Here is a 22,438-nt window from a genome sequence, read left to right as displayed (position 1 = left end):
GAGGCAGCATGTATTTTTGCATAAGTTTATGTGACTAAAAATTGGCTATAGATCGAAATGTTTTTGCTATAAGTCTATGCCTGTAGATTTTGCACGTTTCTTTTTAAGCCCATATTCCAAAAGAAATAGATGCTTTGATAAAGTCATATTCTTGTTGGAAGGCTTTTTTTTTTTTTTTTTAATTGCAGCAATGTGGTCTTGAAATTAGATGACGCATGGTCTAGAAATGTCTAGGAAGTTATAGAGATTACCACAACACTGAAATTCCAGCTTTCCTCATTCATTAATTTTCTAAACTGACCATTTTAAGGCCACACTTCTCTCTTCAGATAAAATAATGGTACTGAAGGAAGTAAGATTCTACCCTAGGCTAGATGAAGCCAAAGTAGGTCACCCTAGCCTAATCTTGCCCTATTGGCTGCTACATGGTACCCATTACACCGAGGTTTTCACCAGATTTTGTGGCTTTCCTGGGGTGTTCAATGTGTGTATAAAGTTCTCTTTGAGGCATTGAAGCTGTCTTGTTCCCTCTGGTCTTCTCCCATAAATGGGTGGCAGCTCTATCGTAGTCTGTGCCTGGGATGAGCTGGAGAACAAGGGAATGATATGACTGATTCCAGAAGGGCAGTGCGCCTTGATTCCTTCTGGGGATACAGAGGAGCTCTCACCAGCCCAGTAGTGAATTCTTCAAAGGATTTTTTTTTTCTCCTGTGTAGCTGGGGAAAGTGGGGTTCAAGCAGGGCAAGGAGCTTAGAATGACCCTCAGGGTCCTCAGTGTACCATTGCTGAAGTTGACAACTCCCTCTTTGCACCTGCCAGGCAAAGGATAGGAACTAAGGCCTGCGGATGGTGAAACTTTGTGTCCAGGTTTAGCTGTGTCTCATTTCAAAAGCCGTTGCTCATTATCACTGACAAAGTTGTGAATTTTTTTGCCATGAAATGTGTACCTAGAAGCAAGGCAGAGAATGACTGTATAAGTGTATCTATTTTTTTCCTACTAAACTTCAGAGAAATGTAGTCAAATGAGAGTAGCTTAAACAATAGTAACTGCTACCATATGTGAAATTTCTGTAAGAGGACATTGTTTCCATTTTAATATTATTCTCTGACACTGTTTGTTTTCCTCTGGAGGAGCTGATTGAAGCTGGACTTTAGCTATGAAATCTTGTTCCCTTCCTTGAGTGTAACCAAATGGCAGGTTACAGTAAGTAGGCTCTGTATGTTGTTGAAACATATAAGAAAAGAGAGATTCAGGCAAAAGACACAATTACAGGTTTTCTCTACATCCAATTTCATTGTGTTTTTACACATCTGGATAATTAACCAAACATTGCATTCTCTCTGTTTTTACAAGTACAATGTACTCCTCACGGGATTTCCATCAGGCTGGAAAAAAAAATCGCAGACCAAGATTCAAAACTACTATTCAACTATGATGTTGAGGCCTTTTTCTCTCCTGGGAGAAATAAAAGACTGAGAGCTGAATTCTGAGATCCTTCTGATGTAGGAGGAAAATTGGAAGTTTATTGCCTCTTTAAGCTCCAGCAAATACAAGCATGTACAAACACACCCTAATACCTCTGGTCCTTCTTGTTGGAGGTCAGCTCGAAATATGGTCACCATGGGAAAAATTAACCAAGTAAGAGCAGTGCTGGAAATTGCAGCTTGAAGCTCCTTTAATAATTAGAAAGGAATAATAAGGACATCCTAAAATTCTGATGTGTTGAGAGCTAACCTAGTTTGAATTCTGTTCGATGTGTTATGTTTATCTGGCTGAGTTTCTCATTTGAAGGTCCCTGCCAAATTCTAAAATAATATGTGTTCAGATAGTTTCTGGCCACACTTTTCCTCTTTCTTTTTACAATGGCTTTGGTATTGCTTTGAGCTTTTATGAGGCCAGCGTCTGATCCCATGTTAGAAGGTTCGTGTTAATTCACAGACTTCAGGGGCTTCATTGACCAGCTGCTGCCCACACTGGTGAACACCATGGGGAGGTCAGAGAAGCCACGGGACCAAGAGTTCTGGTTGTTGTTGCTGTTTTCATTAGAACTCAGAACAAAAGAAGCAATAGTTCATAAAATTACAGAATCACTGTTATAAGCCTAAGGGACCATATAGTTGATTTCTAATCCATAAGGCAGTCACACCTAAATTCTTCCCCCGAAATATGGGGTTCTATAAAATATATACAGGAAAAGGCAAATGAGGTAAAATAAAACATACTTGATTTATTACCTGGTTGTCTTTTGAAGTACTTAATGGCGGTCAGAGAATCATTAAATTGAGAAATAAATGATTCAAAAAGAATAAATGAATCTGATCTTGCCAAAAAAACCAAAAAACAAAAAAAACCTCTCTCAACAAGGAGAGTGAAAATAATTGAAATTTTATTACAATGTTTCAGTGTCTGTTTTCCATAAAAATAATTCTATAATTTTCTTTTCTGTGACAGCCTGAGTCACTCAACCAATGGAATGATTAATGAAAAAGGCAATGACGGATTTGTCACACTGACACAAAGCAAGGAAGTGTGTGATAGTCATTAGAAAGTTAGAAAAAAAAAACTGCGAGGTTGGCAGATGTGGACTGAATATTGAAGAATTTCATTTTGGATATGGTTATAGTACTACTCATCTCACTGTTTTGTTTTTCATAAATGATCAGCTTAGCAAGCCTGGAGTAGATAAACCCAAGATGTAGTCCCACCTTAGGGGACCTCAGACCCATGGTGTATTCCAGGACCATTGACTGTCCAGCCTGGGCAACAGAGCGAGACTCCGTCTAAAAAAATAATAATGATGATAATAATAATGGTGGCTTTTTTTTTTTAAAAGAGTATCTTCTCAATAGAAAAGATTTCATTGACTGAAATGCAATTATATATGACAAAGGGGAGCTGCGGAGACAGCCAAGCCAGGGTAGAATTCCAGCCAGGCATGTGAATGAAATGCATGGGCCCTTGTTTTCATCACTGTAAAATGTTGGAAAATAATGTTCATCTTAAATTGGCTTGAAGTAGGTGAGGTAGCCTGGCTCATAGTAATGCTCAAAAACTGAGTGGGTGTTCCTTCTTAATTCCCTGTCTGGATGTATCCCAGATACCCAGATACAGATGATGGTCACTGGGGGAAGGTGCCATAAAAATGCAGATGTTTCAGCCTACGTTTCTCATGACTACCTACACAGCAACTTAAAGTACATGCCCTTCCATGTCAGAAAGTGTCAAGAGAGATGTTTTATTACCAGGTCTTATAACAAGAAAATTGGAGTGATAATATCACTGGAAGATAAACTTTTTAGCATTTGTACCAATTTCTGATAGGGAAAAAGTATTTAGAAGTAATGCCAGATAAGTCATTCATGTATCAAGTATGTTTTTATTTACCTACTTTGTGCTAGGCAATGTATACATTATGGAAATCATAATCTAAGAAATGGTAAACTTTGCTCTATCATGTGTCAGTCATGGTTTCCATAATATAGTTTTGAAAGCAATTGTGACCTTTATGAGGGCAAATTTTGTGCTTTATTCATTTTTGTGTCTCCTCAAGTATCTAGTATAATGCCTGTATTAGTTCGTTTTCACACTGCTGTAAAGATACTACGAGAGAGAGAGAGCATGCGCAGGGGAAACTGGCTCTTTTAAAACCATCAGCTCTCGTGAGAACTCCCTCACTATCATGAGAACAGCATGGGGGAAACTGGCCCAGTGATCCAGTCACCTCACACCAGATCCCTTCCTCAACACGTAGGGATTACAATTGGAGATGAGATTTGGTTGAGGACACAGAGGCATACCATGTCAATGCCTTTGACAGAAGAATTGCCCAATAAACTATCATTGAATAAAGACTATATAACAATACATTTTTACTAGTAAAATGCTTACTCAGGGAAATATGCTTTTTTGTCATTTTACAGAAATTTTATTTGATAAATGTTCACTTATTGTCACTAACAAGAGAATGTAGCACAGTTAGACAACAAACCAAATTTCAGACATATGGACATATCTTTATATTACACAAGGAAGCTAAAATATACTTGCAAGTATGAATGGATAAATTGCTTTGATTCAATACTTTGTCTAAATAATTATTATTGCACAAGAGAGCTGCATCAATGAGGAGATCTTGGATAAATTACATTAATGGCTTTCTTTTATCATTGCTTGGAAGGAGTTTAGGTTTTGGAGTCAGTCAGCTCAGGTATAATTCTGGCTCTACGACTTAACCTCTCTGAGCCTCAGTGTCCTCATCTGGAAATGGGAGTAATGATATCTTCAGCATATGATTATGGTATGGATAAAATAAGAGCTTTCAGGGGTTCCCAGCCTTTGAACTTACAGACCCCCTGGAGAGTCTTGGAGATTCTGTGAACTCACAGGTATCCACATAGTGTCTCTAGTCTGTTTTGAACATAGATGCATTGCTCTTTTTCAGGTGTCTGTGGATTCATTTTAAGATTCATTCATTCAACAACTATTTATTGAGCACTAACAAATACACGCATCAGTCATAGTGGACTCAAGTAAACAAAACGGACAAATGTCCCTGTATTCACGGATCTTATATTCTAGTATGGGTAGGAGCATAACAGTATATGAGATAAGTAAGTAAAAGTTTGTTGGAGAATAAGTATTAAGGAAATAGGAAAGAAAAAATATAGGAAATTGAGAGAATTTGCCATATATATGGATGCCTGTGAGAAGAGCATTCCAGGTGGAGGGAACAGCTAGTCCAAAGGCCTGGCAGGCATGTGCCTGGTATGTGCAAGGAATAGCGTGGAACCCAGTGGGCTGGAGAGGAATGAGCAAGAGGGTAGCAGGGGTTGAGGGTAGAGAATGGAGCAGATCATGCTAGCCCTTATGCCTTTGCTTTTGGGAAGATGGGAAGTCATTAAAGGATAAGGGCAAAAGAAGGAGGCCAATGAGGAGGCTACTGCAGTCATCCAGGCCAGAGATGATGTGATGGAGAAGGGGTTGTGGAAGACATTGGACTCTGGACAGATTTTGATAGAATAGGTAGAGCTGACAAGCTTGGCTGATTGACTTTTGTGGAATATGAGAGAAAGAGAGATATAAAGAATGGCACCAAGATTGTTGGCCTGAGCACCAGAAAAACAGAATTAACATGAATTGAAAGGGAGGCTGCCTCAGGGTTGGGGATTGGGAGCTTTATTTTGAACGTCTGCAGTTTAATATTAGACATACAAGTGGAGATATCAAGAAGGCAACTTTTGATGGAAAGAATGCAAAATGCAAAATTATTTGAAAAATATTGCTGAGTCAATAGTAGCTCTTCCAGCACAGTCTAAAAGTAGAACTATTATCACGTTTGTTGGGGGAAGGATATCTACAAAATATTTTGACCTTGAAAAAGGACCTTGTGCTAGAAAAGGTTGGAAATAGAGATGAGTTTAAGTGAAAATTTTAGTGGCAGTAAATATTATTTTCCTTTCTACTAATGGAACGTGTATTCCATTAGTACATGTTGATTTCAAAATTTGCAGCATTATCAGATTTTGAAATCTTAATTTTGAACTTGAGATTTTTTTCCCCTCTAATCTTTGAATAGAGCTTTCTGGTAAGAGACGCCTAACACATGGCAGAATTGTGTTCTCCCAAGTTATTTTATTTTGGAAGGAAATTAGAATGTTCACTTATTACATGTTCACTTGTGATTTTTTGAGCATCGAACCTGTGCATGTCATGTGGTGCTATTTGAGACGACAAAAGAATTGGAAGACAGAGGTTTTTGCTATTATGGAATCTATAATGCGGGGTTAGGAAACAGTATACCTCATGTGGAAAGATTGCTCCTTCATTGTGATTTTAATTAACTTAAGTACATTTAATTTTACTAGCATCCATTTGTGATTGGCCATTTCAACATCTGTCCTTCTCAGTCTTACGCAGGGAAATATGTGCCAGCCATTGCACACCTCATCCATTCCCTCAACCCGGTGAAGGAGGAGAAGATCAACCTGAAAGGAATTGCTATTGGAGATGGATATTCTGATCCTGAATCAGTAGGTGTCTCCTTTTGACTTTCTATTTTGTCTCTTAGGCAGATTAAAAGCCTTTTTATCAGATGGAAGGCTCCTTTTAGAGGTCTAACTTGATAAGGGAAATACCGGTTGACTTTATGACTTAAATCTCTTAATTTTTACCAAATGTTTCAACGTATCGATGTACTGTGTCAGCTTACATTGGCTGTCAGTGCAAATATACATGTGTGTGTATTGTGTTGTGTTCTGTTGTGTGTGTTGTGGGGTGTATATGTGTGTGCATGTAATTATCCTACTTGGCTAACCAGCACAAGATTAACAATTACAAAGGATTATTTCACCAAGCAAATGGGCTTCCTTAAGGTCTCTTTTTCTCCCTTTGTGGCATTGATGTGTGTCTTTTTTGTCCTCAGATTATAGGGGGCTATGCAGCATTCCTGTACCAAATTGGCTTGTTGGATGAGAAGCAGAAAAAGTACTTCCAGAAGCAGTGCCACGAATGCATAGAACACATCAGGAAGCAGAACTGGTTTCAGGCCTTTGAAGTGAGTTCTAGGGGCCTTGTGCTGCCCTTGAGCAATTAAAACCATCTGGGGAGGGGGCGGGTCAGTAGGAACACCTTGGTGCTCAGGCATTTTTTTGTTAAGAAGGTATATCTCTGTTATTCCATTCGAGATCGGGAGGCGAGTTGAGTGGCCTTATAATAAAGAAAAGGACTGTCTGTGTTCCTTTGAATTTACTTTGGCTATATTTTAAGCCTGAGATCATCTTGGAGTGTTTATCTAACTGTGTCTTTCATTAACTGTTTTGATTTCTTTAAATACTGTGGAGGCCCTCAAGGCAGACCCTATCATATGGAAATCAGAAGAAAGGCAACCCAGGAAGTAGAGGCATATGCTTCACCATCTGCTCTAAACCATGTAGAAGAGTTTTATATCCACAAACAGGGTTTCAGCTGGGAGAAATGACCACAGTGTGTAACAAATGACATGTGACACACGTGTCGGGAACAAAGATCATAAAGTGTAGTAATTTGAAACTCTTACAAAGGGGCATTGGTATTTGTGCATATCCTTACACTGCTCACCTAAAATTAAACTTGAGAATAAATAATTATGTTCTTCACTCTTTTCTTTCTCGGTTATTTAAAGTGTAAGAATATACTAAATATTAGGATACAGGAAGTTTTTGTTTTTTTTTTTTTTTTTTTGGACAATGCAGACAGAGCTATGTGTAAACAATCTCCCTGAGAGGCTTTTTGCCACATTTACTATAGAGCCATCGTGTTTGACACAGTAGTAAATGAGGCAAGGTCTGAATTTTGAGAGCTTTAATTTGTTTGTTATTAGACACATTCTGTAACAGTATATCTAATGTTGTTATTGTTATTAAAGCAGAAATCTGATATTAAGTCTTAAGAGCACTGCAGATCAGCCAGTTCAGATCAAAATAGGAGACATGCAACCTTGGAGAGAAGGTGGAGGATAACACAAAGTTATTTTTCATTTTACAAGTAGGGTATCGGGACACTATCAGAAATCTACCAAGGCAGTGGCCACCCTTGCTGTGAATTCTGATAGCAGCTAGCTGTGCAAATGGTTGGAGCAAAGGGAGTCCTGAGCCATCCTACAGAGCTCCACCAGGCTCTCCTTTCTCTGAGTCAGGACACTAAATGTGGCTGCAAAGTGTGGATTCAGAATTTCTTGTGTAATTGTAAACACAAAGGAAGAGGGATCTCCTGGGGGACATGTAGGATCATGCTTCCACTTGCAATGATATTATTTTCAAGACTTTCTGCTGTGGTAGTCAGAGAGGGGACAAAGGAGTGAAATTTCAGTATTTAGAATTAATATCAAATTTTATGTGGCATGAGACCAATTTGCAAATGAAACATTTGATATGTTTTTAAAGAAGCACACAGGGATAAAGCAATATCAAGAGCAAGAGCATTTGAGAGGCTCATATTGAGAAAAAAAAGCAGAAAGATGACTGGTACATAATGTAGCAGGCTAAACACCTACAGGATTAGTGAAGCTGTAGAAAAGTTCAGGTATGTTGTGTATTCAGAGATAATGAGAACGTGACCCATGAGGTTAGAATCTATCCCAAACCGGATACATCAGAAACCAGAACCCCAAGCAGGCAAAACCTTTGAAGGCTTGGAATGTCTTTTTGACCATTGGTCCCACATCTTGAGTGATGAATTAAAACAAGACCTTTGCTTTTTCAAGGAAAATAGATAAAATGATACTTAGGACAGTAAACAATTTGTAGTTGAAATGTGTTCCAATGACTGCAAAGGAAGACTCCAACAAATCCTGAAACCCAAGGGAATATAAATGTCAGAATCTCAAGCCTAAAATGATAAAGCCTGTTTAATGCTCTGATCCTTTAAAATGATTTAATTAATCAAAGAGTAGTAACTCAGAGCTGGAGAGTACTCTAGAGATAGGTCATCTGTTGTCCCTATGCATTTACATGCACACACAGACACACACAGACACACACACACAGACACACACACATACACACACAAACACACACACACACTTACTGGTGAGGGGAGAGGATGCCGAGCCTCAGAGGATAGCAATGAATTGCCAAAGGATACACAAATGGATTGTGGCAGGCTGAGGACTGGAATTGTTCCCCGCATTTCCACCACAGTATTTCTCCTATGGTAATTTGCAGGCATTCTATAAAAATCCTGGGGTGTCTTAGATATTCTGCAAGATATAAAATGGCTGATCCGCTGTCCAGTATTACCTCCTTTTCCATGATGATTTTCTGAATCACAAAGTTCTTAACTTCACAGGTCCTAACCACCCATGTTATTTTTTGACAACAACTGACTTTTTTTTTTTTTTTTTTTGAGATGCAGTCTCGCTCTCTTGCCCAGGTTGGGGTGCAGTGGCAAGATCTCTGCTCACTGCAGCTCCACCTCCTGGGTTCAAGCGATTCTCCTGCCTCAGCCTCCCGAGTAGCTGGGATGACAGGCACTCACCACCACGAACGGCTAATTTTTCTTATTTTTAGTAGAGATGGGGTTTCACCTTGTTGGCTGGGCTGGTCTCAAACTCCTGACCTCAAGTGATCTGCCCACCTCGGTCTTCCAAAGTGCTGGAATTATAGCTGTGAGCCACTGCGACCAGCCAACAAATGACTTTTAACTCTTTCTAAAAGCAAAGTTATTCTTCAAGGTTGACTTTATATTTTATTTTCCCATTGGTGTTGAAGATTATTTCTAACAATGAATTTCAGAAATGATGTGTGCATTCAGAATGACCCTGGCCTATGGTGCCCCCTCTGGGTGAACAGATTAGAAAAAGCTCCTCTGTGGTGATGCAGTCCTGTGGGTTCAGGACTGGGCAAGCAGACGCCTCCATTGTGTGAGGATAAGAGGTGGCCACTTCTCCAGATGCAGCCCTGAACCAGGCTGTCCAGCTCAGCAAGCAGAACTTTGGCTGGTTCCCTGTCCCTTCGCACCCCTTAGCCACAGGCATCGCCATGGAGCTGCACAACCAGATGTGGGGCCCTGAGCAATGGTAGCATTGGTAGAGAATACTTACTACCACCTCCACCCACACCGCCTTCTACGGCGATAACCCTTTTCATTCTTGGCCTCTCTCCCCATGGCAATAGGAACTTGAATAAGTCCTTTCACGTTTGAAAAAGAATATGAATACAGGCCAGGCACGGTGGCTTATATCTGCAATCCCAGCACTTTGGGAGGCCGAGGCGGGTGGATCACAAGGTCAGGAGTTCAAGACCAGCCTGACCAACATGGTGAAACCCCGTCTCTACTAAAAATACAAAAAAAAAAAAATTAGCCGGGCATGGTGGCAGGCGCGTGTAGTCGCAGGTACTCGGGAGGCTGAGGAAGGAGAATTGCTAGAATGTGGAAGGCAGAAGTTGCAGTGAGCTGAGATCTCACCACTGCACGCCAGCCTGGGTGACAGTGCGAGACTCTGTCTCAAAAAAAAGAGAATATGAATACAATAATGAGACTATTTCTCAAACATTGAAACATGGCCAGAAGGAATTGGCAAGTAGGAAGCATTGCAGGCTGACTCCTGGGAGCCAGTGAGTGCGTGGTTGAGTGTACAGGCTCAGGAGTTGTGGCCTGATCATCTCACCTCTGACGTTATTAGTGGGGTATCCTCGGCAAGTTGCTTAAACTCATGTGTCTCAGTTTTCTCACCCATAAAATTAGAATAATAATACCATATCTGATAAGAGACCTAACTTTGTACTTGATAGATTGTTTTTAAGATGTGCTGACTTCATTTCTTAGAATCCTTTCATAAGAACTCCTTACAATGTAATATTATCATCAACAACCCCCCTCCATGTCTTCAGCCTCTTGCTTTGCCGGAAACCTGGCTCTCCCCTGATGATGCTGCAGTCCTTGTGGTCCTCTTGAGTGGGGGCTGTTCTCTCTCTTAGTTTCTCTGTATCTCTTGGTTCATAGGTGGAGTAGGTGTCTTCCTTGCTTATCATGTGACTTTCAGATCATGTTCCCTGCCTCCTCCTAAAGCATTGAGCTTTGACTCTCCTGTCCTCAGACAGGGCCTCTGACCACTTCCAATTGTGTCTGTCTACCAACCCCTGGTTACTCTCTCTCATTTGAATAGCTGAGCTCCTTCCTCCCTGTCGCTCTCTCCAGCATTATTCTTGTCATAATTCCTGGTAACTGCAGGATCCACATTGATGATCCTTTTAGGATGTGGTCCTTGGTGCCTCAGCCTTCTGTTTTTCAATGATCATGTTCTCCTCTTCATCTTAGCTGCTGATTCTCATACCCTAAAAAGCTGGCAGCTGATCCACAATCACACATTCAAACATCTTTCTCCAACTACCACCTCCTGTCCTAGCTCTCTTCCGCTAATGTACCAGTCTTACAGCCCTGCAACCTCACTACCTTTCAATCCATTGATCCTCCTGCCTCTCCACTATCTCTAACACCCTGAAGTCTCCATTTCTCTAATTACCTGTCTTCAACCCAGGGTCAGTCATCCCATACATTTCCAAGCCCAAACCTCTTTTGCACTTCTTCCGACTCCTTTGGCTGAACCACAGCCCTGGCTCAATCTCCCCCTCTGCCAGGCTGTGCTTGCCTCCATGCAGCTGACAATCGCTGGAGGAAAGCATGCAACCATGCTGATTGCTCTCCCCCTCAGCTGGTGACTGGGTTTTTTAATGTCAGCCCAAAGATAACTTCTACCAGCTCCAGAAACCTGGAGCTGCACCATATCCTGCGTCTTCTCTCCATGTCATCTGGTGAGCAGTTCGTGATCCATGTTAAGGCACCCTTCCCACAAGGTTTACTTCCATAGGCAAGGCCTTTGAGCTCGCTGTGTCCTCTGCCTGGAACCTTCCTTCCCCTAGATGTCTGCGTGGCTTTATTCCTCTCATCCAACATGTCTTTACTCAAATGTCACCTTCTAAGTGAGATCCTCTGTGACCTCCTCTCCACAGTGTCCCATACACACATGCACACGCATGATACTTCCTACTCCTCTTTAGTTTTCTCCTTACCATTCCCTAACATACTCAAGAGTTTGTCACTGTCTACCGCATGATGTAATTTACTTAGAAATGCTTATTGTCCCCCGCCTAGAATGAAAGCTCTATGGGGGAGGACCATTGGTCTGTTTTGTTGATGGCTGTTTCTCCAGTGCCATGGCAGTGTCTAGCACAGAGAATATGCACAATAAGTGGGTGCTGGATGAAGCAATAGAGGAATGAAAAAGTTGTTGAATAAAGGAAATGACAAATGTCTGTACATTTTTACCCACGCTGATGTTTTCTTTCTCTCTTTCTCCCTCTCTCCCAACCTAGATACTGGATAAACTACTAGACGGCGACTTAACAAGTGATCCTTCTTACTTCCAGAATGTTACAGGATGTAGTAATTACTATAACTTTTTGCGGTGCACGGTAATGACAACATTTTAAAAACCATAATAATGTTTGCTTAAAACTTTTGGCAAAACCGAACTTCCTTTGATTTGGGAAATATTATAGATGACTTTATACTAGACCAGCATGTCCAAACTGTATTGCGTGATGTGGTCTACTAACCCGTAGGATCTTTTCCTCATCAGTGTTGTATATGTTATAATCTGACCACTGAGAATGTGTGATATTTCAGATAACTCAAAACAACTTCTGATTAACATAATTTCCCCCCAGTAGAGCTTGTTATAGAGGCTTTTTTGTGAAGGACACAGGCTGGGATTGGAGTTCTGGGTCTCAGGTCCCAGAGCTTCAAGTCTGTTTATGAGTCTCTTGAAAATGCCCACATTCTTTGTTCTGTACTTAAGACACTTGGATAATCAAAACTGCCAAAGCCTTAATGAAAATATTTGCTTTATCTTACTTTTAACTTAAGAGGTTTAATGCATTTAGTATGGCCCTTACTTCAAGCCTTCTAGAATATTTCTCAAAGTATTCAAGTAGTTTGTTTCATAAAAGTAGACCAAAGTTGGTATCTTTTGTGTAGAATTAGTCAAACAGAAGGAGCCAAAGTAGGTGTTTGAATTTGTATAATCTTTGTCTAATGCTTATGACAATGCATTCTGTTTTTTAAATTGCCTGATTTATGAACTAGTTTGTAAATAAAGTATGTTAGTTTCAGTGGAATTCGCCAGTGCTGCAGTTTTGGATTTAGGTTCTACCAAGAGAAAAACATGTGGTAGACAAGACAGAAACAAAATTTGTGATATCTTTTTTTCTTTACAACATAATATATTCATAGTTAGCAAAAGTTGTTGATGAAGCACAGAGTTGTCAAACTCAAACTTTAACAGTTTTTTAAATCCTTGTGTAACTGTTTTTTTAAAAAAGCATTTACTCCTTTCTTTCAGTATAATGATTATTACAGAGACTTTATTGCAGTTTTTTTTTTTTTAAATGAGCTTCATGGACAACTTTTCTTCTGTCTTGTGTCCTTCATAAAGCATCATCTCTTTTCACATTTGACATCTTTTCCCCTTTATTATAGTTAATCCAATTTTGTGTGTGTGTGGTTTTAATAAACAGCAGACCACAGAAAAGAAATTCTTGGCTTTAAATCCAGCATGCCACCACCCTGGCCCTTGTGATCCATTTGACCTTCTTTCCAAAGAACCACCAACAAGGAGTGAATCGATTTTGATAATCTCACCTCTTTTGTTTTCTCAATCTTTGCCTCTAGAGGGGTTGCTAATGGGAGTCACAGATTGCAAAATATTAGTTTCTGCAAAGGAAAATCCTGTATTTGCTCTAAGAGTATCACGTCATTCAGATTTCCTGTTAGTAAAAAGATTCCACCTAAATTACCTCGAAACCTCTGAGTTAAAATTTCAAGAATGGCGACAAGTTAATAGTCCCATCACATTTGTTCCTGTTGTATATTATGAGACATTCACAGCTTTTCCCAACGTGCTGTCCCTGCCACCAATCACGTTCCCTATGTCTTTCCAATGCCCCCTTCCGCCAGGAACCTGAGGATCAGCTTTACTATGTGAAACTTTTGTCACTCCCAGAGGTGAGACAAGCCATCCACGTGGGAAATCGGACTTTTAATGATGGAACTGTAGTTGAAAAGTACTTGCGAGAAGATACAGTACAGTCAGTTAAGCCATGGTTAACTGAAATCATGAATAATTATAAGGTAAGAGAGCTACTTCAGTTATTATTTTAGGAACTTTCAGATTACCAAGAGCAGAGGTGATTTGTAATTTGAGTCCTGCCTTTTTTTTTTTTAAAACTTTTATGATGTGTCACTAACATAAATACCAACCCCTTCTTTGTTTGATTTCCAATTCAAAGTTTTATATTGTTCCTTTTAATTTAACCTCTTTTGCCGGTCGTGGTGGCTCATAACTGTAATCCCAGTGCTTTGGGAGCCTGAGGTGGGTGGATCACCTGAGGTCAAGATTTTGAGACCAGCCTGGCCAACAAGGTGAAATCTCCTCTCTACTAAAAAATACAAAAATTAGCTGGGCATGGTGGCGAGTGCCTGTAATCCCAGCTACTTGGGAGGCTGAAGCATGAGAATCACTTGAACCCGGGAGGCAGAGGTTGCAGTGAGCCAAGATTGCACTCCAGCCTGGGCAACAGAGCAAAAACTCAAAAAAATTAAATTAAAATTAAAATAAAATAAAATAAAATAATTTAACCACTTTCCCCTGATCATTCCTTAAAATGAAGTTCCCTTTGTCACATACCATTTCTCATCCTTTCTTGAGAAAGGAAGAGTTGCAGAGCCAAAAAGATGACTGACCGTGTGTAAGAGCCAGATTTCTGTTACGTATTGCTTTGTCACTTTAATCCCAGTGACGTCAGGGATAAATGAAATCAACTGGTTATTCTAAAAATGCATTTTACCTAATGATTGTATTCATTTACTTTACCCAGCCACAGTGTTTTGAGTCTCTCCTTAGGCTGTGAGGTTGAAATGATGAATGAGAAAGGGTCCTTGTTTGGAAGTAGGTCAAGTCAAGCCACTATGCTGTCTGGTTGAAATGCTCTGCCTCTGCTGCTGGAGGTGCCAGTGGAGAGTGAGGTCACAGGAAAGGAGCCCTGGAGGTTCAGGCAAAGAGGCATGGGCCCTAGAACTCCCACTGGGAGGGAGGACACCAAGAGCAAGTGACATGGGGAAAGTCATCCTGTGTATTATTTCTTTCCTCGTACTACACTCTCAGCTCCTCCTCTGGTCCTCCAGTGCTGTTAGCCTTTGCCCGAGGGATCGTCTCTGGGGCAACTCTGAAGGATGCCTGTACTAATGATTGGGGAGACCACCACTGAGTGATCCACTTCCTCCCTATATCCTTTTTTGAATGAACAAAAAACAGGGCAGTCAGCTGCCCATAGGATTTTTGAATGAATTAGAAAAAAGGCATCCTCTCCTCAAGATACTTTATTTCCATCTTTCAGAAATTGTCCTGACTAAGGTTTTACCTTAGTTAAAACCAGACTCTTTACTGCCATTTGCTGGCATGATGAATATTCATTTCTATAATGTCTGTATTAGGAATGGTGTCTCTTATTAATGTTCAGTGCACAATCTGCAATACCATCCAGGGAGTCCCTGGCCAATGCACCCTAACTAGACTGTGGTTTAGAATATGCCAGACCTAGGAGGCCCATTTTCGGTCCTGCTCCTAGTACAGTGTTGGACACATAACCATTGTTGAAAATAGTCTGAGACCAATGCTATGCCAAGTCTACAAACCCATTATAAACCTGCAAAACTTGATGATATACTTACTTTCTAGGAAAGAAAGGGTTTAACTAGGTCAGGCCAGCATTTCAGCCATCCTTGTGTTTAGTTTACTTGGGTGCAGGTAGTGACCCTTAGTGCTTGCTGCTTCAAGCCTTCTCAGAGCACCTCCAGAAGGTACTGCTGTTTGTCCTTTTCTCTGAGCTCTCGGAATGCATTGTCTTTACCCCCGTACTTGTACATGGCACACTCTAATGTGCAGACTCTCAGTCTGACACCCATACCACCACCAGCCTGGAGCAGATGTCAGGAATGAATGAATGAATGATTAGTGCTATATCAAAAATATGTCTATAAACCTGTCCATAATCCATTAGGTGCTTATTATCCACAAATTTGTTAAACCAGGAGAGGTTAGCATTCATGTCTTAAAGATGATGTTCTGTAATGTGATGTTAAGGAATGGAAAGAGTGAGTTTTTTTGAGAGGAGAGCAGATAAGGAAGTTCGGTATGTGTTATTTGCACCCTTGGGAGATATATTTTCTCACTGTACAAACCTTTTTTTTTTTTTTTTTGAGATGGAGTTCTTGTTGCCCAGCTGTAGTGTAGTGGCGCAACTGGCTCACTGCAACCTCCAACTCCTGAGTTCAAGCAATTCTCCTGCCTCAGCCTCCCGAGTAGCTGGGATTACAGGCATGTGCCACCATGTCCAGTAAATTTTGTATTTTTAGTAGAGACGAGGTTTCTCCATGTTGGTCAGACTGATCTCAAACTTCTGACCTCAGGTGATCCACCTGCCTTGGCCTTCCAAAGTGCTGGGATTACAGGCATGAACCACCACGCCTGGCCTCACTGTACAAATTTAACTAGAATATGATTCCTTTGTCAGCCATGTGGGGATAGGGTGGAACAAACAGCTTACCTGATGACATAAACTCTCTTTATGTTTTGATTGATAAAGGAGAATATGTTGATTAGTGATGAACCTGCATTTTTATATTTAAACATCTCTGTCTGTCTTGCCCATGTATCCTAAACCTACCACTATAAATTCCAATAAAATCAGAATCCATATTTTCTAAATTTTTCTTTTCTTTTCTTTTCTTTTCTTTTTTTTGAGACAAGAGTTTTACTCTATTGCTCAGGCTGGAGTGCAGTGGCACGATCTTGGCTCACTGCAAACTCCGCATCCCAGGTTCAAGCGATTCTCCTGCCTCAGCCTCCCCAGTAGCTGGGATTACAGGCACATGGCACCATGCCTGGCTAATTTTTTTTTTTTTCGTATTTTTAGTAGAGACGGGGTTTCACCATGTTGCCCAGGCTGGTTTCAAACTGCTGACCTCAAGTGATCCGCCCGCCTCATCCTCCCAAATTGCTGGGATTACAGGCGTGAGCCACTGTGCCCGGCATAAACTTTTCAACTCTGAATTGGTTGCTAGAAAAAGAAGAGTTTATTGGTATAGATAAACCATATTTCCATAAAGAAACAGAACAAAATATGCCATCAATCTAATGCAGACCAAAAAGTGGCTGATGCTAAAACAGACAGCATGTTCACTCACGCAGCTGGCAAAGCCCTCAGGATAGTGATTATCTTTGGCTTGTCTGTTAATGATGTTGAACCTCAATGTTCAGAACAGGAATCAGAACAACCTAGGTTGGCTTAAAACATTAGTACCATTAAAGTCATATTTACGTAAGACTCGGTACTAATTTGTCATAGAAAATAGCATGCCGGTTTCTATTCATAGGAAGTAGAGATCTTTTTCGAGCACTGGGTTCATTTTAGCCAGTGAGGAGCATCTCTAATGGTTGAAGGAAGACCTTCCTGGGTTTCTAGAATTATGTTTTCATGTAGTTTTTATATAAAAATTAGCTTCTCTGTAAACTATGTTAGTTTCTATGTAAACTACATGAAAACATAATCCTTTTCTTACAATGATATACAGGAGGTGCATACTCAAATTTTCCTTTCAGTAATTTCAGATGTTTGGATGGTAAATTGAAATATCATATTGGCAGTTTCCAAAATAACTAGAATGAGAAACAATCTGTTGGACTATTTGAATTCTTTGTGACTGAATGAGGTCAAAACATGATCAGGACTTTTAGGAGTTATCTGGTTAATACAGTATGGTGGTTATGAACATGTTCTTTAGTTGCACATCTTGAGTTTGAGTTCTGGTTATGCCACTCACTCGCTATGCTCCTTTGGGACAGGAAACTTAAACTCTCTGCGCTTTGGCTTCCTTGTCTATAAAACAAGAATAAAAACAGTATTTATGTGTGAGTTTCTGTGAGGTTTAAATGAGATTATATATGTAAACACACTTAGAAGAGTGCCTGGTGGTTAGAAGGTGCTTATTTATTTATATATAAGCTATTACCAAAAATGTTCAACAAATTTTTAAAAGCCTTTGAGTTCTTCCTACATTCAAAAGTTATGCAAGAAACCCTGGAAAACAGAAATAAAAAAGAATGGGCAGGCTTCCTGTTTCCAGTCCAGTGTGTAAGGAGCTTAGAAGTCTCCACTCCATTGTAACAACAGTAAAAAGCCAAACAAACTGAAGTACAATCAAGAACTCTTTTTAGATTTGTCGAAACTGAGGTCACAGTAGAGAGAGAGGTGAATATGGGGAGTCACAGCTTAACAGGAGCAAACCCGTAAGTAGAACCCTCCATGGAAACAAATGCTGAGGCAGGAAAACCTGAACTGTAATTGGTAAATTACTAGAGGCTCCATAGGGACCTGTCTGAGAGTTTAAAACACCATGGGTGGGGTGAGGACTCAGCCAAAGGTCATTTATAAATGACCTTTTTTATGTTGAGGGACTTTTCTTGTATACGCAAACTGTTGAGAGTTTTTATCAAAAAAGGATGTTGGATTTTGTTGAATACTTCCTGTGTCAATTGAGATGATCATGTGGTTTTGTCTTTCAGTCTGTGATGTGTCACTTTGATTGACTTACCTATGTTAAACCAGTCTTGCCTGCTACGGGTAAATCCCACTTGATCATACTGTAGAATCTTTTTGATGTATTGTTGAATTTGATTTGCTAATATTTTATTGATAATTTTTGCATGAATGTCAGAGTTACTGCCTTGCAGTTTTCTTTTTTCTTATGATATCTTTGCCTGGCTTAGGAATCAAGATAATACTTGCCAAAACATCTATGATTAACATACTAAGGATTTTAATGGAAAAAGTAGACAACCTGCAAGAACAGATGGATATTGAAAATAGAGATATGGAAATTATAAGAATCAAAAGGAACTGTTAGAGATCAAAAACACTGTAACAGAGATAAAGAATGTCTTTGGTGGGCTATCAGACTGGACACAGCTCAGCCAAGAGTAGCATGAGGATGCAATAAATAGAAGTTTCCAAAACTGAAAAGTAAAGAGAACCACGACTTAAAAAAGTTTTTTTTGACTAGCCTTAACTGTAGGACAACTACAAAAGATGTAACATACCATAAAGGGAATACCAGAACAAGAAGAAAGAGAAGGAAATGGAAGCAATATTTAAAGCAATAATGATTGCAAACTTTCCCAGATTAATGTAAAACACCAAACCACAGATCCCAGAAGCTCAGAAAACATGGAGCCAGATAAATGTCAAAATCAAATAACCAAGAAAAGGAGGCAAGTCATATGGAAACTTCAAAAAAACAAAGATAAAGAAAAAAAGTCTCAAAAGAAGCCAAAGGGGAGAAAAACCTTACCAATAGAGAAGCAAAGGTAAGAATTACGTCTAGGTTCTCCTCAGAAATCATGCCAACAAGAAGAGAATGGAGTGAAATATTTGAAGTGCTGAGAGAATAAAACCCACCAACTTAGAGTTCTGCACCCTGCAAAAGTATTCCTCAAAAAGTGAAAGAGAAATAAAGACTGTCTCAGACAAACAAAAATTGAGGGAATTTGTTGCTAGTAGACCTGCTTTGTAAGAAATGTTAGAATAAGTTTTCAAAGAGAAGATAAGTGATATAGGTCAGAAACTCACATCTATATAAAGAAAAGAGCATTGGATAATGACTGAATGAAGATGACATGATTATGTAGAAAATCCAAAAGAATCAACAAAAAAACCTCTTGGAATTAATAAGTGATTAATCATAACAAGGTTGCAGGATATAAGGTTAATATATAAAAGTTAGTCACTTTCCTATGTACTCCCAATAAACAAGTGAAATTTGAAACTAAAACACAGGACTATTTATATTAGCACCCTTCAAAAATGAAATACTTAGGTATAAATGCAACAAAATATGTGTAAGATCTATATTAGGAAAACTACAAAACTCTGATAAAAGACATTAAGAACAACTAATAGTTGGGGAAATATTTTGTGTTCATGGATAGGAAGACTCAATATTGTCAAGATGTCAGTTCTTCCCAACTTGATCCATGGATTCAATACAATCCCAATCAAAATATCAGTAACATTTTATAGATAAGGATAAATTGTTCTAAAGTTTCTATGGAGAGGCAAAAGACACAGAATAACCAACACAATATTGAACAAGAGGAATAAAGTTGGAAGATTGACATTACCCAACTTCAAGGTTTACCATAAAGCTACAATAATTAAGATATTATTTATTGTAATAATTAAGAATGGCATTGGCAAAAGAATAGGCAAATAGATTGATGAACTAGAATAGTGGGCCTGGAAATATACCCACATAAATATAGTCAAGTGACCTTTGATAAAGGAGCAAAGATAATACAATGTAGCAAAAATAGTCTTTACAACAAATGGCACAGGAACAAATGGATATATCCACATACAAAACAAAATAATGAATCTAGTCACAGATCTTACACCCCTCACAAAAATGTTCTCAGAATGGATTATAGACCTAAAGGTAAAACATAAAACTATAATACTTGTAGACATTAACTTAGGAGAAAATCTAAATGACCTTGGATATGGTGTTGATGTTTCAGATACAATGCTAAAGGAACAATCCATGAAAGAAATAATTGAGAAATTGGATATCATTAAAATTAATAACTTCTGCTTTACAAAAAACAATGTCAAGTAAATGAGAAGATAAGCCACAGACTGGGAGAAAATGTTTGCAGAAGACACATCCAATAATGGACTGTTAACCAAAATATGTTTTTAAAAACCCTTGTAGCTCAACAATAAGAAAATGAACAACCCAATTTAGGAATGGGCAAAAGACCTGGGGACCTCACCAGTGAAAATATACAGATGGTGAGTAAACATATGAAAAGATGTTGACTGGGTGCCAGTGGCTCATGTCTATAATCCCAGCACTCCAGGAGGCCAAGGTGAGAGGATCACCCAGGAATTTGAGACCAGCCTGGACAACATAGAGAGACCCTGTCTCTACAAAATAAAAATAATTAATAAATTAATTAGCTGGATGTGGTGGTATGCACCTGTAGTCATGGCTACCTAAGAGGCTGAGGTGGGTGGATTGCTTGACCCCAGGAGTTCAAGATTGCAGCAAGTCATGACTGCCACCACACTCTAGCCTAGGCAACAGAGACCCTGTCTCAAAAAAAAAAAAAAAAGGAAGAAGAAAAGGAAAAGATGTTCAACATCATATGTCATTAGGGTATTACAAATTAAAGTACAAATTAAAGTCATGAGACACCACTTCCAGACCTATTAGAATAGCCAAAATCCAAAATACTGACAACACTAAATGCTTGCAAGGATGTGGAGCAGTAGGAACTCTCATTCTGGTGGGAATGCGCAAAATGATACAGCCACCTTGGAAGACAGTTTGAAAATTTCTTACAAAATTTAATATACTCTTACTATACCATTCAGCAGCCATGCTCTTTCGTATTTACCCAAATGAATTGTAAGCTTGTGTCCACACAAAAATCTGCACAGCGATATTTATAACAGCTTTATTCATAATTGCCTGTTATATACAGTAAGCAGTGGGAAAGAGAAAATTAATTCATATTTCAGCTGGTTTTAATGAAATTGAACAATAGCAAAAAGCAAAGACAATGTTTTAGAAGTCCAGAAAGAAAAGGCAGGCCATCTACAAAAGGTGGACAATCAGACTGACAGACTTGTCAATGACAGCAATGGAAGGCATAACATCTTCATAGTACTAAAATGAGATAATAATCTAGAACTATATTTCAAGTAAAATGGTAGAATAAAAGTATTTTCAGATTTAACAAAAAAATTATTTCAAGTGCATTTAGAATCAACAGATTTTCACTAAAGGAGCTTCTAAAGAATATATTTTTTATATTCTTTATAAAATGAATTATTCCAGAATTATTCCAGGAAGAAAATCTGAGCTATGAGAAGAAATACTAACTATAGAAGAAATCATATTTTATCAATTTTAATTTTCTGGTTTTGATCATTGTACAATGGTTGTGTAAAATGTTAACATTTGTGAAGGCTATGTAAAGGGTATACTATTTATTTAACAGATTTCATTTGTTTTGTTTTGTGACAGGATCTTGCTCTATCACCTAGGCTGGAGTGCAGTGGTGTGGTCATATGTACTGTCTCAAACTCCTAGGCTCAAGCTATCCTCCAGCCTCAGTCCCCCAGGTAGCTGGGACTACAGGCATGTGCTGGCTAATGTTGTTGGTTTTTCTTTTTTCTTTTTTTTTTTTTTTTTTTTTTTGTAGAAATAGAGTTTTGTTCTGTTGCCCAGGGTGGTCTCAAACTCCTGGCTTCAAGCAGGCCTCCCACCTCAGCCTTCCAAAGTGCTGGGATTACAGGTGTGAGCCACTGCAACCAGCCTCTGTAACAGATTTACTGAGATATAATTTACATACCACAGAATTCACTCATTTCAAATGTACAAGTTAGTGGTTTTTGCAACTGCAGTTTTCTCTGCAGCCATCACCACTATCTAATTTCTGAACATCTTCATTGTATCTGAAAGAAAAAAGAAAAAAATCCCCTATCCATTAGCAATGATTTCCACTTCCTCTTCCAGCCCCTGGCAGCCACTAATCTACTTTCTGTCTGTATGGATTTGCCTATTTTGTATATTTCATATAAATGAAATTGTGCAGTGTGTGGCCTTTTGTAACTGTTTCTTTCACTTTATATGTTTTCAGGGTTCATACATGTTGTAGCATGTTCATTCTTTTTACTGCTAAATAATATTCCTGTGTATGGTTATACCACATTCTATTCATCTGTTCATTTATTGATGGACATTTGGAATGTTTCCATTTTTTGGTTATTGTGAAAAATG

The 22,438-nt window shown here is 39.1% G+C and overlaps 1 protein-coding gene across 7 annotated transcripts in view; it reads left to right on the top strand.

The window, feature by feature from the left end:
* The window catches only part of CPVL (carboxypeptidase vitellogenic like), a 205,656-nt gene that overhangs the window by 117,965 nt on the left and 65,253 nt on the right, over positions 1-22,438 (top strand). For all 7 annotated transcript variants that reach the window (XM_050783202.1, XM_050783200.1, XM_050783205.1 and 4 more), the window contains 4 exons: positions 5,908-6,030; positions 6,423-6,554; positions 11,851-11,949; positions 13,493-13,666. In XM_050783202.1, coding sequence (XP_050639159.1) covers positions 5,908-6,030; positions 6,423-6,554; positions 11,851-11,949; positions 13,493-13,666 — 528 coding nt within the window. The remainder of the gene's footprint in view (positions 1-5,907; positions 6,031-6,422; positions 6,555-11,850; positions 11,950-13,492; positions 13,667-22,438) is intronic.

Source organism: Macaca thibetana, chromosome 3 (genome assembly GCF_024542745.1).
Source record: "Macaca thibetana thibetana isolate TM-01 chromosome 3, ASM2454274v1, whole genome shotgun sequence".
NCBI classification, from domain to species: Eukaryota; Metazoa; Chordata; class Mammalia; order Primates; family Cercopithecidae; genus Macaca; species Macaca thibetana.
Note: the sequence above shows the minus strand (reverse complement) of the source record. Positions and strands in the feature narration are given on the sequence as shown.